Source organism: Arctopsyche grandis, chromosome 1, assembly GCF_051622035.1.
Source record: "Arctopsyche grandis isolate Sample6627 chromosome 1, ASM5162203v2, whole genome shotgun sequence".
NCBI lineage: Eukaryota > Metazoa > Arthropoda > Insecta > Trichoptera > Hydropsychidae > Arctopsyche > Arctopsyche grandis.
Window position 1 is genome coordinate 25,174,990 of NC_135355.1, and position 19,384 is coordinate 25,194,373.

The 19,384-nt window shown below is 30.3% G+C and overlaps 1 protein-coding gene across 1 annotated transcript in view; it reads left to right on the forward strand.

Moving 5' to 3' along the window:
- Positions 1-5,423, forward strand: part of Gycalpha99B (guanylate cyclase 1 soluble subunit alpha 2) — a 65,761-nt gene extending 60,338 nt beyond the window's left edge. The window contains 5 exon segments of the mRNA XM_077438834.1: positions 887-1,025; positions 1,911-2,077; positions 3,229-3,372; positions 3,495-3,649; positions 5,204-5,423. Of these exon segments, the coding sequence (XP_077294960.1) occupies positions 887-1,025; positions 1,911-2,077; positions 3,229-3,372; positions 3,495-3,649; positions 5,204-5,423 (825 nt within the window).
- Positions 5,424-19,384: the final 13,961 nt, after the last annotated feature.

The following is a 19,384-nucleotide window of genomic DNA, read 5'->3' on the forward strand; positions in this document are numbered from 1 at the left end:
TCTCGATGTGATAGTGGGTTTTCATCAAAATAGTTTTTTCTGCAGCTTTTCGGCCACGTGTGTTTAATTATAATAGAACACCACCATTCTATCAAATTTTGATTAATATAGCACGATATATTCAAGTCAGTATATCAAATAAATATTATAAAACATTTGTAAATTAAAATCATTATTCAAAGCTTTTGAATGCTTCATATGATGAAAATAAATAAACAAGTTTTTTATCACAAAACTACAAAATACTTTCGAATCATATTATACCTTTATATACATATGTATGTGCATATATATGTATTTGTGAGCTCGGTGGGTCAAAATTTTATTTCGAAATCAATCTCTGAGTTTCTGTTCAATTACAATTTGTAGTTATAATGCGTATTGAATTTGATCCCATGAAATTTTCGAGCAGATCACATTTTTTTCTTGAAAAACCTTTTAGGTAAATAGGCCACGTTTAGACTGTCAACTTACTTTATTAGCATTCATCCGAAAATATCGTGAAAGCTCTTGTGGTTTTAATACGAATCAGATCGTTCTCGTGTGAAATTGCTCTGCGAACGTTTGCCGATTGATCCTGAAAAAGGAAAAAAAATACGTCGACAAACAAAAAATCGCGGAAAATTCGCTTATGCCGTTGTTGGAGCAAAAGCAATTATTTTTATTTGTGCTCAAAAAATAAAATTCACTTAAAAAGGCTCACTTAATTGTGTTGCTTGTGTATTTTTTTAAATTATTATATAATATAACTTTTATATTATATGTATGTACATACCTACATATGAACAAGTATGTAGTGTAAGTGAATTATTAAATTTTAATTAATAGAGAGAGCTTACAATAGTAATTATGAATTTAATAAATCTTTTCACACTCCCGGCCACAGGACGGTCTCAGGAGAAGAATGGACAAGTTGAAAAGCTCAATTGAAGAAGCGAATCGAGCTGTCGACAAAGAACGAGAGAAAAACGTCAGTTTGCTTCAACTTATATTTCCACCGGATATTGCGAAGAGGCTGTGGCTTGGTATGTATTGAAAATCGATTTTCATTTAATTACAACTTTTTTTATATTCCTTCCAATTTGAAAAAAATTAACGTTCATCCTATTCAGACAACTCATTTTGAATTGTAAAGCAGGAAATTAGTGAGAGAGTGAGTGTAATTTTTTTCGTATATTTACGTAGAAGCCAAGAGCTCTTCTATCCTATTTAATTTTTTTTTCGTTTTACACTAATGAGTTTTTCAGGGTTGAATTTCCTCAAAAAAAATTCAAAGACACTCAAATTATAAAGAAAAGCGATTTACATTAACGTGGTATTTCTAATCTACAAATAAACCTATTATGTATAATTTTGTTGTTTTACTTTTATTTTCAAGAACAATTATTCCATAACAATTCTTTAAATTCTAACGTAAATGAAATTTCTGGCACAGAACCCTTAACAAGTTCAGAGAGCTGAAAAGTGAATCGTCTGCAACATATGCAAACGAAATTGCATCTCGATCATATCGTCACTGACCATGAAGGTTTAGCCACCTGAGTGCTCCCACTTCATTTTGAATCTATCGTATTCGTATTGATTTAAAATAGCACGTTTTATTTTTTATTATTTAAATTATGAATGTTTAGTTGAAATATTCGTATAACTTATTTGCTAAATTTATGATCTATATGATTTTTTTATGATAACCGAATAAAAAAATTTGACTTTATGAAAACGTTATGTTTTTCTGTAATGTTTATATCTCAAAAAGTCTTATGAAAAATCCTCCAAAGGAATTTTCTAAGAGAACCCGGCCTTTTCTTCTTTTTTAATTCAATATTTGTATTCTTTTGTATTCTTTAGATCCCGTAAAAATACCCTCCTAATACAACATATACTATATATTATGTATCTTTGTTGTAAAGGTGAGACGATAGAAGCCAAAACACACGACAGGGTGACCATGCTTTTCAGTGACATCGTCGGGTTCACATCAATATGTTCTACAGCTACTCCTATGATGGTAATCAACATGTTGGAAAATCTGTACAGCGTCTTCGACGTCTATTGCGGACAGCTGGACGTTTACAAGGTAAAATGATTTCGTACAAAAGCGAACAAAAAGAATTTCTGTACTGTGTTTCCTTTGTGAGAAACCGTTAAGTGGTTCATTTTTCTCCTTCGATTCGTTCCCAACCAAAAGATATTGCAGACTCCTCCAATTCCGCACATTTATTATAGCTTTCGAGCGCTTTTACATAATTCTATCCCTCGATATACATCCCTTTTTTCCATTTTCCCTCTTTTTTATTATTAAGAATATCAAATTTTCGTCGGTGCGGTAATTTCATTCTTTTATTGAATTGTATCTGGATTTTTTCTCCTCTGTCCTTCCCATTGATTCCGTTTTCTCGTTCGAAGAAAATTTTGCTTGGAATAGAAACTTTTTAATAACATCATATTTATTTTAATTCAATTTTATCGAACATAAATTAAACCACCTTTGGATCATTTCATATATGTACATATGTATTTCATAATCAGAATCAAATTACATACTTATCCGAACAATTTATACCGCTTAGAGCAGCGTTACCCAAACGGTAGTACGCGAAAATTTTGAAGGTGTTAAATAAGCATAAAAAATCAAAAACATATTTGCAAGAGTTTTGCTGCATCTATTTTATTTAAAATTATTATTTTTTACAACAATCTTCACTAAAGAAATTAATATTTTTATGTAATAGTATTAGCACTTGTAAAGTTTGCATATATAGCAAAGTTTAAATTTTTTTGTATTAAAAGACTTTTGAGTGAGAACAATTTGAGTAAGTTGAATTTGATTACGCATTCGGGACTATGTATATCGGTGATATTTACGCGATGAGAATTCACTCAAACCATGTCCGATCATTTAGTCACTAGGACTAAACTACAAACTTTAGAATACTTGATCTGAGTGTACTAGTATCTTGTCAACCCGGTATTAATATTGAGTTGTTTGAAAAAAGCTCTTAAATATATATTTTTTGATCATTTTTGACAAAATCATATGTTGTACACTGAAATAACCCCCCGCCTCTCTTCCCCTTTGTTATATTCTACTGATTAGTTCGAAATTAAAGGTGTTTTTTGATATGGCACACCGCTCGTTCAGCTTAAACTATCGGGTCGAAGAATCTCTTTGTATGTATCTGTTCTTTGGGGAATAATTTTTGGTCTTACAACGTTTATTGTGATTAGGTGGAGACAATAGGGGATGCTTACTGCGTGGCCAGCGGTTTACAAGGGGGTACTTCTACGCACGCCCAACAAATTGCTTGGATGGCTCTCAAGATGGTAGCCGCTTGTGCAAACCACCTTACCCACATGGGTGACCCTATTAAGGTAAGAACCTTCGCATTCCCGAGACATTTCAATGCGTTCTTCTGTCCGCATTCCACTGGAAACGAAAAATATGCCGCGTCTATACATACTCGTATATGTACGTGTACCTTTCTCAATTTTAGATGAGAATCGGCCTCCATACGGGAACCGTGCTGGCTGGCGTAGTTGGAAAAACGATGCTAAAATACTGCCTGTTCGGTCACAACTGCACACTCGCGAATAAATTTGAATCGGGATCAGAACCGCTCAAGATCAACGTCAGCCCTACAACTTACGAGTGAGTGTCATTAGTATTTCAAATAATATTTAAGATGTAGTAGATTTTATATAATATATATGTATATAAAACCTGTTAATCTTTCCCATATTTCATTTTGTAGTGTTTTGAAATATGGAAAGAAACGCGACTCTCATTAGTCAACAGTGACGGTTTCATCAAATAGGAAACGCGTATTTTAAGATTTGCGTATGTACATACATACATACATATGTATTATAATAGGTTTGTAACAAAGTCTTTTGACCAATAAGAATCGAGAGTCAGATTTGTTTACCTCAATATTGAGAAGTTTTAAAAATTATTAATAAATATTTTAAATGCTAAAAAATTAATAAAAAAATTAATTCCAGAGGTTTTTGAGAGAGAAAAATGGTCGATTTGGAATGAAATCCATGTATCAATGCGATTAAAATAACAATAAAATCACTAAATGAAATAAACCGGAAGTGGGACTTTTTCCTCTTAGACAAATCAATTGTGGACCACACGATTTTTTCCGCACCCCTGAATGTATCAAGCTGAAAATTTATATTTGTATTCTTTATGTACTAATTTAGAGTTGATAAGGTTTTGGTAAGAATTTGTAAAACGGAAATAATATTAATTTTTAAAACAATATTTCATTATTTTATTTTGACCTTTTAAATCATTTTTATTTTCTAGATATTTAATATGTATTTTTAATATTATATAATATATTAAAAATACATATATAATCTAGATATTTAATATTATAATATTTATAGTGATTTTAAGTAATAACAAAATTTGAACAAAATCCGACAACCGGAAGTAGAACTTTTGTATTGTGTTTCCCTACATTTAGGCTCAATTTGTATCGGAAACGCTCTCATTGCCAGTATGTGTGAACGTGTACATACATACATATGTATGTTTAATTACACTGAGCAACAAAAATCTCGTTTTTGAGTTACCAGAGCAGAGACTAACCAATATTTGCACCACACCACTAACCAAAGTTTGAACCACTGAATTCGAATATGATAATGATTTTTGTTGGTTAGTGATCGTATACGAGATAAGAGCGTTTAAAAAAATATGCGATTTTTACAGTCTTTAACTCACTAACTAGTACTTTTAGATAAAAAAAAATATTGAGATAGAAAACCAATCCTTATAAACGTGATGACCTTCTTATATTTCTAAAATACATGAATAAAGTCGTGGGTTGGTCACATCCGAATTTTTTCATGAGCAACGCTTGAAATTTTAGCTACTCTCTTCTTTACTAAATTTTATTAATGTCTCTTACCGAAAACAAAAATAATTATTCTTAATTATAAAAACTCTCATAAAAAAAAAACTTTCCCATGGTAAATTTTCTTATATACATACATATATGTAAATGTATCTACATATAATAGACCTAAGCAAAGTATTATATACCATAAGAACAGTAACAATTTTTTTAAAATCAAAATCGATTTAATCCAAATTCAAAATTTAAGCTTTTTTATATAATACCATATCTCAGAGAAAGCCTAATAATATTGTTTAGTTGATAAAGTTAAGCTTAAATACCATTCGCAGGTGGTTGATACAATCGCCCGGGTTCGACATGGAGCCAAGGGATCGATCCTGCCTGCCAAGCTCGTTTCCCGAGGATATTCCAGGTACGTGCCACTTTTTGAAGTCTTATCATCATCCTGGTGTGGACTATGATGCAACCCAAGAGGAGCACATAGCCTCCGCTCTCAAGGACTATGGTATCAACGGTGGTAGCCCTCCAAATGCGGCCAAAATTGAGTAGCGACGCGGAGAGAGCTCGTGTCCAATCCTCACGAGCCAACGAGATTCTAGGAGGTACGGACTATTGGAGACGGACCTCTAGTCTTTGATATTTCAACTTAACCTCTCTTATTCTATGGACCAAAAAGAACCGTTAAAATTCCTATCTGCGCGTAGTTGATTCTCGCCTTCTTCTACAGTATTTCTATAATACTTCATTATTTCTTGAATGCATGTCAAATCTCGGCCTTAATCTTATGTTTGAGGATTGATATATGGGATTTGTGTTCAATCAAATCCTGTGTAAATGTCTATATATTGCACTACTTGTTCTACTACATACCTTAGTATGTACATGTAGTTTTGAATGCTGAAATAAATTATTATTTAATGTTGATCTTATAGTTATCGGAAAGAACACACAAAAAATTTCATATTAAATACATTTAATGTCCAAAAATTGCCTAATTTTTTAAACTCACTATATAAATTCCTTGACTATTAGAATAATTTACTCGTGTGAATGTTTAAAAATAATACAATAAATGTTTTGTTCTATTCGTGAAACTTTTCACCGTAAGGCTAAAATAAATAATATTATAGTAATATAAATAAAACTTTCATTGGAAATATTAAATGTAAAACTAAATATATGTAAACTTGAGAGCTTTAAGATATATAAATAGTTCAATAAATTATTTTACTGTAATATGTAATAAATGCATTTTATTATGAACACACAACATTCCTTAAGTGACTATGATCATTTGCCAATTTTAAAATTTATAATTTTAATTAAAGATATATATTTATATATATATATATATATATATATATATATATATATAAATATATATCTTTAATTAAAATTATAAATTTTAAAATTGGCAAATGATCATAGTCACTTAAGGAATGTTGTGTGTTCATAATAAAATGCATTTATTACATATTACAGTAAAATAATTTATTGAACTATTTATATATCTTAAAGCTCTCAAGTTTACATATAGTAGTTCAATAAATTATTTTACTGTAATATGTAATAAATGCATTTTATTATGAACACACAACATTCCTTAAGTGACTATGATCATTTGCCAATTTTAAAATTTATAATTTTAATTAAAGATATATATATATATATATATATATATATATATATATATATATATATAAATATATATCTTTAATTAAAATTATAAATTTTAAAATTGGCAAATGATCATAGTCACTTAAGGAATGTTGTGTGTTCATAATAAAATGCATTTATTACATATTACAGTAAAATAATTTATTGAACTATTTATATATCTTAAAGCTCTCAAGTTTACATATAGTAGTTCAATAAATTATTTTACTGTAATATGTAATAAATGCATTTTATTATGAACACACAACATTCCTTAAGTGACTATGATCATTTGCCAATTTTAAAATTTATAATTTTAATTAAAGATATATATTTATATATATATATATATATATATATATATATATATATATATATATATATATATATATATATATATATAACACAACACATCTGCGCATTGTGTTACATCTAATTATTTTTAAATATATGTACAATGATACTCAAACAATAAAAAACGCATTTTCTATGTAGAAAAGATTCTAAACTTGGCATATATGTAAATTAGCGTAATTTATTAAAAAAAAATGTAAATTTTCATGCCATTTTCCACGATGCGGTGCAAACGATCGAAAAGCGCCAGACCCTGAACCACAGATTAACGACACGTGTACCTTATGCGTGCGCACTGCTCGCACTTACACTAAGCTATCTAAACTATAAGAAGTCCCGACATACCTACCCTGTATACGTTCTGTGCTTCTGATATTTTTCGTTTTTTTTACTTCTGATACTTTTCGTTCCGAATTTTTCCTTATTAAATTATTAAAAACTCACCAGAAAGATCCAACTCAATCTTAATAATTACCATTTTATTAATTGCATCTGTGCACATCGAAAGGATACTCATCATCTGATGTGCAATTTTTCATTCGTGAAGTCGAGAATTGCGTTTAATGTTAATCTGTGGTTCAATCTGTCTGGCGCTTTTCGATCGTTTGCACCAAACCCCATTTTCCATACTGATTAATACTCCACTCATATACTCGTATATTATATACATAAATACTATATACCTACATATATGTAACATTTCATTGTTTTGAAAAAAAATCGTTAAAATCGTTAAAAACTATTTTTTTTTACTTTATATGCGATTTATATATATTTATACTATATTGTATATGCGTTTATACTACAAACGTATAGAAAATTCTATTACGAGACTGCTCCTATCTTAATAAAATATTTTTATTTTTTTGCAGTAAATTATCATATATACTTATATAGGTATATATTTCTAACTATAGATTAAAATTAAATAGAAAATGTAGGCTCACTTACTTCAATACTACATAGTATGAATGCTAATTATTTATATATTACATATATTAAATTTCAAAAATATAGATTTTAAATTAATACAATATATGTTTATGTATGAAAATAAATAAATATGTGTAATTAAAATATGTGAAATTTTGTGTGTGAGGTACATTTTCCTCATACATATGTATGTATACCTACTAAACCGTTGATATTGCAGTGTATAGATACATTTTGATTGAAATCCATGGCATTGAGAAAACGAGTTTTAAATAACATTATAAATAATTCTTACTAATTTTACTGTGTACGAACTGTAGAAGTTCATGTAGGTTGCTAACTAGGTAAAATCAAAATAAAATCCTTCAATGCTCATACTATTATATTGTGCATATTTTAGTACAGTCATATACAGATATGTATGGTTATTGTGAATCTAAGTTTAAAATCAAAATCTCATTAAATTGATGTTGTAATCAAATGATTTTTTTTATTTATCAATGTTTAGTTTTAATATTCTGTTTTTAGGGGACAGAATTTAATTAATTAGACATTTATGCACACATTAACATGTACGCTATGATATGTAATATATTATATATGTATGTATGTATGCGTTAAAATATTCTCTCAAATAAAACAGATATTTAATAAATACACTATTTATTACTTCCCATTTGATCAATTCCATCCATTTATCTTTGAGCAATTATTTTAATACGAAAATGTGGGGATTCGTTATTAGTATATGTACATGTGTACATTAGTTTCGATTTAATTAAACGAAACATCCATTTCAAGAACATTCTGTAAAATGCAAAACTTCCTCGTCGTCATACAAAACTGAATACGAAAGCTATTCCGCCAATTTCCCACATGAAACGGTAATTTTGATCGTGAAACTTGCAAATGTGAAAACTATTTAAGATATTTTCAGAAATTAAACCGAAACTCTAAGTGAGCATTATATGTATAACATTAGTTACATGAAACATATACACATATTTTGCATATAAAAGGTAATATTTAGCACTTGAAATTTTGTTTGATATATTATAATATAAAAATTTTTGGAACATCATATTTGAGTTGAGGCAAAGTCTTTGTTATATGGTGCGATCTCTCTTCTTTTTTTTTTATTTTTTTGGAAAACATGCACAGAATCGTAAATGAGGACTTAGACGAAAATGTGTCTTGAAAACCTTCTTCGAGGAAAACTAAACGTCTATTCGGGCATCGATAATGTGAACTGTGAGTTGAATAGCAAATATTTTTGGCTCGAGAATAAGCGACGTAAGTATTTTCCCCTTACTACATATTCTAAGCGCTCATAAAAAAATTTATGACTGAAAAAATCCCCATAAATTCATTTAATATGATTCACCGCCGGTCTCATCCTCCCTCAATCTCATTTTCACTTACATTTTTATGCATCTACATAACAAATTAGATATTTAAAATAACAGCTTTAGATGGAACATGTAAGTACATACCTACTCTTACGTACCCCTCCCCTTTTTAATTATCGAATTTTGTTGTGTGACCTTCGTATATTCCTCAAATACATAAATAAAGTTGGTCACATCCGAATTTTTTTTCATCTCGTCCGGATCGTTCACATAATTCCCGCGGTAGCTTTCACGTTACTTTTTTAGCGAATTTTCAAATCAGGTTTTCAACCATATGAATATATTTTCAGAGTTATTCAATTGACCAAATACGTCAACTGACACCAGAAGTATTTTCTTTACATAGTGAGTCGTGTCATTCTCGCTACTGGTATATTACGCATGACTTATTAAGTGGTTATCCACGGACAAAGGGAAAAACCGCACTACAGTGCGACAATCAGTCAGTACATAAATTTGGTAATTATGTGTATTCAGTTTAATCAGTACGGGCAAAATCTCTTAATAAAGAGTTCTACGCGTCTCTCAAGTTCATCGTTCCGATATTAAGTTAAAGATCAAAGTGTCCCTCAAATATAATATAACGATTCAATTATTATCGAATCCCTTTTATTTCAAATAAACTTGTAATATAACTCAATAAAATAAAAATAAAGAAATATTAATTGGGATGTTGACTAAATTATCATCTTTCGAATCGACTTTTCAAAAAAAGACAAACTACCCCTGGAACGTAACACTGTACATATATGTACATATTTAGGTATTTATATTTCCCTCAAAGAATCGTCTAGATTTAGACAACTTGTGATGGAGATATGAACCGGCGTAAAAGCTCAAATTGTAGGACATATAGAGATCTTTTGAATGTCAATTTCACATCAGGAATAAATTTCGATAAAACGTGAAATAAATATGTTGACTCTTGATGTAAACAGAAAATGATTCCCAAACATTTCGTAAATGTAGATTTGAAACTTATAGAAACACTACTTTTTGAAGAAATACAATTATTGATACTGTGTAGGAGCTGTGACACAATGAAATAACTATAATATAAATTACATACATTAAAAATTTACTTTTTTTTAGGAAAAATAATTGAAATTTTCTTAGTGACACTATATATTTTGTGCTTTTGTATAATAAAATTTCTAGCAAAAATTTTTACTTCAAAGCAACCACTAAATGTGAAATTAAAGCCGACATAGTTCGAAGCGAAACTCGTTCAACAGTCGACCATTTTCAAAAATAATTCATAATTATAAACGCTACTGTCCGTGCAAATAATTTTGGAATTTTTGAGTAGCTTAAAAAATAACAATAGAAAAATAAAACAACAACCAACCCTTCGTCCGAAGCAAATCTTTTGCTCACGCTCTCAACGCCCAAAAGTTTTCCGTATTCTCGTGAAATGAAAAGTAAAGGCATTAACCAAGTTTCATAATAGGAAAGGTAAGGGAGGAGAAAGCAAGAAGAACACGGAACGGCCTGTAAGCTCGTACTGAAATTCCGACGATAAATTTTCGTGGTATTTTTGTGAGCAACACGGTCGTCCATTCGAGTTTTACCCGAGAAGCAACAATTTATCCTTTGTGATTTTATATGGTATTGAGAAAATCTATTGTAATGAATGTGTACGTTGAAAATCAGACTGCTTAGAATTACAAACAATTTTTAAAACAATAATAATTATTATATATAATACTGTTGTGTAGAGGTGGGTGGAGGATCTAAATAAAAGGCCACAGGTCGCTTCACAGCATTTATTGGGTGATTAAAGAGATCCACACACAGCCAGTGCTCCGTCCAGAATGCCTTCATATGGCCTAAGTACCTGCTTATAAAAGGCAGGTCGCTACCTATTGTTATAGTCACGTACCAGATACGCCGTCCCACGGTCTCGACATGCAGTCCCACGCTTTCGCACTGTCAGTTCTGAGAACTCTAGTGGGAAGTGACCGAATCCCGTTACCCACCACTAGTCAATTCTGGGGTCTCCATTGTTGGCCGACTGCACTGGAGATAATCCTCGAAGGCCAATTAAAACGGCAGCATATGGTAAAATACAATAAAATTATCATTTTATCAATTACGATTCGTTTTAAATCTAATTTGGGAAATACTGCTTCAGCAGATAGAATTAAATATCTTATAATGCTTGTATCATTTATCATCTATGTATTCATCCTAACATAAGCCATAACTTTTTACAGTTTTATCGGTATTTAAATTTATAAAGAAAATAAATGAAGCTATTTCTACTCATGTTAGCAGATATTCGTGTATATGAAAAATTAAACGTAAACTTCGTACGCGCTCAGCATAAAAAAATAACACGCTTTCCATTCTAATTTTTACATAGACCTGTACTTATGCATACTTTTAAAGGACACTTGGTACATATATTTTTTTAATTCGAGATGAAATTGGATTAAATTATTTTACCGATGAATATGAATCCATTTTGGAACTTTGCCCCTTTGAACTTGGACATATTCGTTAAGCAGATTGTGTTTACAGTTTAAATTACATTGACACGATTGACTTCATACCTAATTCCGGTACGCCACTGCAACTATCGTAGGTTTTCTCTACGGGTTTCTCTCTTTGATATTCAAATGAGAGCTTTTCGTATTCGAGAGCTTCGTAAGCTTCTTACCATCACGTGTGCTACGCAAATTATCATAGAGCTTTGACGTTGGAGCATATATTCTAAAGAGCATTACAGTAACTGATAGAAAAAAATCTACTGTTTTACTGTTAGACATAATAATGTATTTATACATTAATTACAGGGACGATAAATTATTATTAAAAATAATATTTACACATGATGAATGCACACTCTCCACAAAATATAATTATCTTATCCGTATTCGTTTTCTGAAATAACTTGATTTAATAAATAGAGTAAGTTTACGATTTCACTTTCACATTAAAAGATGTATATAGGCATTATATATAATACACATTATATTATAATATATTTACATAAGAAAATTAATAAATATTATGATTGAAAATTTTATATATGAAAAAAATATCATATTTACATATTTTAACCAAAACGTTATCAACTCTAAGATAGTACATAAATAATATAAATAAATTCATTTTCAACTTGATATATTCAAAAGTTAAAATGAAAAATTTTTGACATTTTTATATACTGTGATTTTATATATTTATATATTACATACATTGTATGTACATATATTGATATAAATATTTCGATAAATATATGTATAGTAAACCACGAACAGTATTTATTTATATTATTATAATTAATAAATAAATTGAAAAGTAGAGATTGAATAAATGTTGTAATATTGGAAATATGATAGATAATAACGAAGTTTATCAAAAGGAAATTCCTCGGAAAGTTTTCTCGCAAAAGAGAATCTATTTATGACCCTCTCTAGTAGCCATAAATATGATTGACTATCATTATCGCGAATAAGAAAAAAAGGTTCATTCAATTCTGTATAGTTCTATATTAAAAATAAACCTAATTAACGAAGTACGTATAGATAAAAAATATTTATAGCTAACTTATTTCATAATTATATACCTATACATATGTACAAATTATTTAAACCAAAAATAAGAATACTCAAATAAATGGATTTTTCTAACTAAAAAACTTACATTTTCTGTAAAATTTATTTACTAACAATCGAACATAACCATCACCAAAACAAAACTTCCTACAGCTCGAATCGCCATTAATTCATTAACTTGTTACTTGACCATCTTGTAAACGTGAATGAAGTACGTCTCGACTCGATGATTTTCAATTAGGCCTTCGTCCACTGTAAATTTTCATTCTGAGATACGCGTGACCGATATATGTACTAGGCAAAACCGTTGGGGTCTAATGGCACAAAAACGAGGATTTATCGCAGACTCTCATACGTGACTGTTCACTACTCCAAGTGGACCCGAGTCTCCACCCACACGTAAATTATAATGACCGACATGTGAACGGGGATAATCAAAGGACGGGTCTGAAAAAAAATGTATATGTATACATACACTCTGTGGTATTAACTAATATACATATGTAAACTTCCAATAAAGTATGTAATTTTAATGTAACAAAAAAGGAAGCTTTTTTTAACTGCAATGCTGTATAGTCACATACATATAGAGTAAATTATCAATTACCAAATCGGTCATATATTTTTAAGTCAGCATACAAAATTATATTTGACGGTACTCTTGATTTTCATTTTTCTTCGTAATGTGTTGTCAGATGAAATCTCACGTCGTTGAACTTGTCGTGCTTTTATTGTTGTTTGGCTACCGTGATCCTTTGGGTAGAGAGGGCAATAGTGTTCTCTATTTATTCTGGGTCTCATCTTCTCCCATCTCATCCTTTTCCGCCCTTCGCAAAGAAAGTGCTAAAACCGGGCCTGTGTCCACGCCTAGTTTTATTTGTCTTATTTATCCCCAATTACTCGGTGTGTTCTTTCACAGATTTTCTCAACTGATCTTTGTGTCGAGAAAAGCTGCGATCGTCGACCAATTAAACCTTTGAAATATTACTACATTAAAAAAAAAAATTACGAAACTGCAAATATCATGCCGAAGCAATCTTATATGAAGGCCAATTTAAATATAATAATCATTTATTATTTGAAATAAAATAATCATTTATTAATAATTATATGAAATTTATTTCATGAAATATAAAAATCAATAAGTATTTGAAATTATCATCAATTAATTATTTGAAATTTATTTATTGACCGTAATTGCCTTTAAATTCAGTGAAATAAAGCATCATCTGACTATTTACTATTGCATTTTTTTAAATAGAGATATCTCCTATGTACATGAAAAAATAAAACAGTTCATCTTTAAATTTATTTTTTTAGATTACACTTTTTTTTTAAACTAACTCACTTAAATATTTTAATTTTATTCATTTTTCATTAAATGGGATATATTTTAATTTATTATATTTTACTTTATAAAAATTTCTACTATACGTGCTATAGGTTACACATATGGTAAGATTTTTTGTACATAAATACTAAACGTTACAATAAAATTATTATACAATAATAATATTATAGGTACAATACAATAGCGTCATCTATGGACAAACTGGTACATACAATCAACAAATTCGATATATAATTCTGCAAACTTGTGAGAAATACATTCTTCGAATATTTTTATTTTATTTTTCAACGTATTAGCTACAGTGACATTACAGAGTACTCTAAGGCGTCACTGTGGCCAATCACACAATCATAATATCATAATAATAATAACCTTAATCATAATAATAACTACCTGTTATATTTTGATGAAAAAATTATTGACATTTATAATTGATAAAATCAACCACGGGCGTTGCTCCACAATCGCTCAACCAGTTCAGCACAGCTTATATTAATAAGGTAAATTTCGACAGCAATCCGGTTGAGCAGATATATCGCTCTAGATATTGGAGACGTTGCCAACATATTTGTGCGAGCCAAAGGAGAATAAAACAAATCGCGATTCGTTAGGTTTCTGAAATTACTAAGGGTATAAAACTAAAATTCATTAAGAACCTGAGGATTGTGTAATAACCCATTTAATAGATTAAAAATTTATTTCCCAGAAACATAATACGCCCCTAATAGGAATGCACTAGGATATAGCCAAGGATAATAACCATATAATTTCATATAAAGATATCTAAGAAACCGTTTTTGTATTCTCTCATATGTATGTAATACAATGTTGGTAAGCATATTTTAATATCAACAGATTCAATATGCGATGAATTTGCAAGAAACTGAAGGGGCCGAGATCCGTCACAAGAATTAAGCCAGACAAATCGGCAAATTCTAGTAGGAGAAAGTCAATCTGGGTTCTAATAACTACACAAATCTTGCCAGAAACGCATATAATATTTGAATAGTGTAAAAGTGTGTGTCGCAAAATTTAATATATAAACAGCGTGCTTAATTTGCGGTAAAAAAATCCGAAAACTGTGATGAAAATTCTCTTAGCAAAACGATTAAGCATTATCATTTTTTTTCGTATAAAAATTAATTTGAAAAACATTTTCATTTTTATATAATTTAATAGTATCGTATCAAAAATAAGTGATAGTAAAAGTGCTGCGATATTTGAAGTGATCGATGGAATATTTGCAAGGCTGGGCGATGTCGATGACGATGTAATGTCGTAACAAGTAGGAAAGCTTTTCATCCAAACCCAAAAACACGTATGTGCAGCAGAATAGACTAGTGGTTATCATATAATGCTTTGAACAAAGTGGTCATATCCGACTGGTTTCTGCTGGCCAGACCTTGGATTTGTTACTCTAGGTCGATCGTTTCCTATCAGAGTTTGCCAATTTATCTGATTTTCATTGAAACGGTTCCAAAAAATTGGCAACCTTACCCATTTTCTCGAAAATCTCGAGTTTTCAGCTGAAATTTAAAAAATGCTGCAAATTTACTAATTTAACCAGCTTCGTAGCCCTAATGGGGATGTTAATTGATATGTGTATAATAATACTTGTGTTATATCAAATGTACAATATTTCTGGCCAGGGAGGCGCATTGGGGTTACCTGTTGGGCCTTTCTGGTATACATAAAATAATAAAATGATTACTCGATTTCCGCCAGGATTTGAACTCATGACCTTTTCTACTGGTAAAAAGTGATTTCATAATGTGGCTGAATAAATCATTATCAGTAAATTTTAACACAGGGTCCTTAACTCCTCAGATATGGATATTTTATTGTTATGTAAGATGATCGCCTCGAAATCACCGATAAATTGCAGACAATATATTCTAAACTAAATTTGAATGATCGTTATTAAAGGGCAGGGTCGAATGAGAGAGTTTGAGACGGATCCAAAATGGGTGCCTTTCTCTGAATTGAAATTCATATTCTATTCATGGTTTTGTTATCCGAAGCCTGTCAAACCTTATTGATTCCCCTTCATCTCACGTATTAATATTTTAGCGAGAAACCTTGTGCGAATCTTGTATGCATTTTTTCCGCTTTCATTCTCAAGATATTGATGAATGGACCGCAAACTGAACGAGAGAGGCTTAAATCTCTCTTCTCTGGAACGAAAGATCGTGTGGGCGCGCAGTTATTAAGAAAGTTTACGAAAAGCTTTCATACTGTACAGAAGGACTCCAACACGTCTTATTTCATTAATAAAATTTTTTGCACGTAAAAGATACAAAAAAAATGAACAAACTGTGTTCTAAAAGTTGGAAATGCATTTCAATATGTATAAATCTACATACAATTTAAATATCTAATACCGTTATTTATATAACAAATAAGTATAAAGTTTAAGTCTATTTAAATATAAATTTTACAAATATTAAATGCAATTAAGTGAAATGAATTTTAATTTATAATTCATAAAAATTTTTGTATCGCATTAAGCTTTTATGTATGTATAAGAACTTCTTACATTCAAATTAATGCGTACATACATAACTTGGTAAACTTGGTCTTTGGAGACTCTCTTTGAGTCCTTATAAACAACTTTACATACATAAATTTATTATATCATGTATCTGCATATTTATACTAAACGATAATATAATATAAAAGTTTCAATAATATTTGAACAAGTTTCGAGATTGTTTAAGAAGTCAAAGAGTTTATTAGTGGAAACATCAACAGAAAATCAGTTTTGATGTTTAAACAATCTTATAATTGAATCATTTAAGAATAAAGTCATATTATCGTTTTCACCCAGTTCTTCGTCCATTTTGGTGGTGTCCAATATTGTTAAAGTATTGATCGTTTTATTTCAATGTTCTCGCTCCGGAATCTGGAAAAAATAGTGAAATCCGGAAGATCTTATGTACGTCGTACGTACAAACATATATACATATGTAGGTATTGTGTAGTAATTTATGAGAACGGTTAATTTATCGCCGAGGCAGCTTTGTCTCATCAAGGGATTATCCTCATTATCTTAACGCCTTTATCCAGAAGGTTATTGCAGCCTTTTGAAACAGCTTTTCGGAAATTCACAGCCTACATACATATACCTACATTAGAAATAAATCATGTGTTAATTCAGACACAAAGGACGTTCTGCACAGAATTTTCCATATTTAATGATATACATATGTACGTGATAATATTTACACAAACAATTTAAAAATATAAAATAATTACTTCTATATACACGTATCTGCACGTATTTAATATTTATTGAATGTGCAAATATATGATGAATGTTCGACATCTCTGTCAGTAAAATAAATTAATGTACTAGTATTTTAACTCGATTTTAAATATTAAAAAATTTAGAGTGGCCTGAAATTTTATAAAATTTAAATGACATAGTTTTGCCTTGTTCAGAGAAAGCACTTACATAAACTCATGTGAATAATTCAAGTTCCATTGGATACGCGTGGTACAAAATAAGCGGAAAAGCTATCGACCCACATCTAAGTCTCACTGATCCAATTCCCAATTTAAGGACCTTTCAGTCAATAAGAAAATAAAATCCTTACGTCGCGTAGGTCGGATCGAAACGAAAATCTTTTGTTGGCAAAAAAAGACAAGCACTTATATTGAGAATAAATGAACAACGAAAGAAAAAATAAAACGGATGCATTGTGTTGAAAATTCTAAAATGTGAAAATAAATAAATTTCGTATTATTTGTTTTAATGTACATAAATTTAGCGGGAAATGGTAAGCAATATGTTTTCGGATAAGGCGCAATTTTGTAATTAAGCGCACATTTTACGTAAATTTCGATTGTATTCGCGCCCAAATTTAATTCGTTTAATTTTGTACAATTTTCCAGCTTTCTCTAGTGTCCATATTTCAGGAGGTTTTCCTTCTACGTCATTATCTAGATACGATTTCTTTGGTTGAGGGGCAACTGTCCCGATGTACTGAAGGGTAATGGACACGGAAAATAATTTGACCGGTGAATAGCTTGCTCAAATTGTTAATTCCCAGATAATTGTTTTATTTCAAAAATGATATTAATTACCCGAACCGTGTGTATTTTCCATTTCATAATAGTACCAAGTTTCCAAAGCGAAATATAATATATAAAATAATCTGGAATCCTGTCAAATGATACTTGTTGGATGATATAAACTATTTGAAATATAATATTGGCGTTGAGAGGCGTGCAAGTTTCACCGCTATTAGTTTTCCCACTTTTCCGAGGATTCTTACGTCGTTATTCTGCTGCTGAATTACCTTGTTAGGAAGTTTCCACTTTGGGTTTTCCGCGAGATTTTCTCCGTGCGTCCTCCAATGTAGCACTCGTGGCCATTTGGACGAAGCTTACTTTTATTGGACTCGAGAAAAATTGCTTTTGTAATTAGTTCCAGCCACTTCTTTTTCATCCTGACCCCTTTCCTTGAACCATCAATGGAAACTTTTCAGGCTTCTCATATTTTCTCCCTTTTTCACTCCGTTCCATAAAGATCAACCTCAATATATAGTAAAGAAAAAGTGCAAACCTGCCATGTGTTATTATTTATATGTGTATAGAAAGTTAATATCAAATATATAATTAAATTATAAATATCAAAAATAAAATACGAATACAGATGTAAGATACGATATCGAAATTAAAAAAGAAATACATTAAAATTTTATAATAATTTTTGTAAATAATTATTTTCATCGATACTTTAGCGTTAATTTGAGATTCAAGTATTACCCCACGGGAAAATTCGCGGAATTCCTATATCGCAAGCTACAAATACGGCTTCCGTAGAAGCAACCCTTTCCAACTGAATGCCATTTCGAGGAGAAGTTCTAGAATTGAAACTAAGGATTGTAGAAACACAAAAGAGACCCAATGTTAATGTTTGCTTAAACGTTGATGTTAAACAGTTGAAACCTTCATTGTGTTATACAACTTCAGTATAGGATTTTGTGTTGCATATTCGGCTATTATGTATTTAATTAACTTGTTTTTCGTTTGTTTAACACTCGCCTTTATCTGAACAAAGATCTACAGAAATTTCCGAGCTATTTCAAGTTTGATGATTCCTAATGATACGGCGACGACAAGAAGCGACCCAAACGCATAATCTAAATAACGTGTTTTGGGTCATCCCTTCTGACCCTGGCCACGAGCTCCTGAGGGTCATTCATTATCAGTAACACGGGGCTTAAGATATTGACAGAC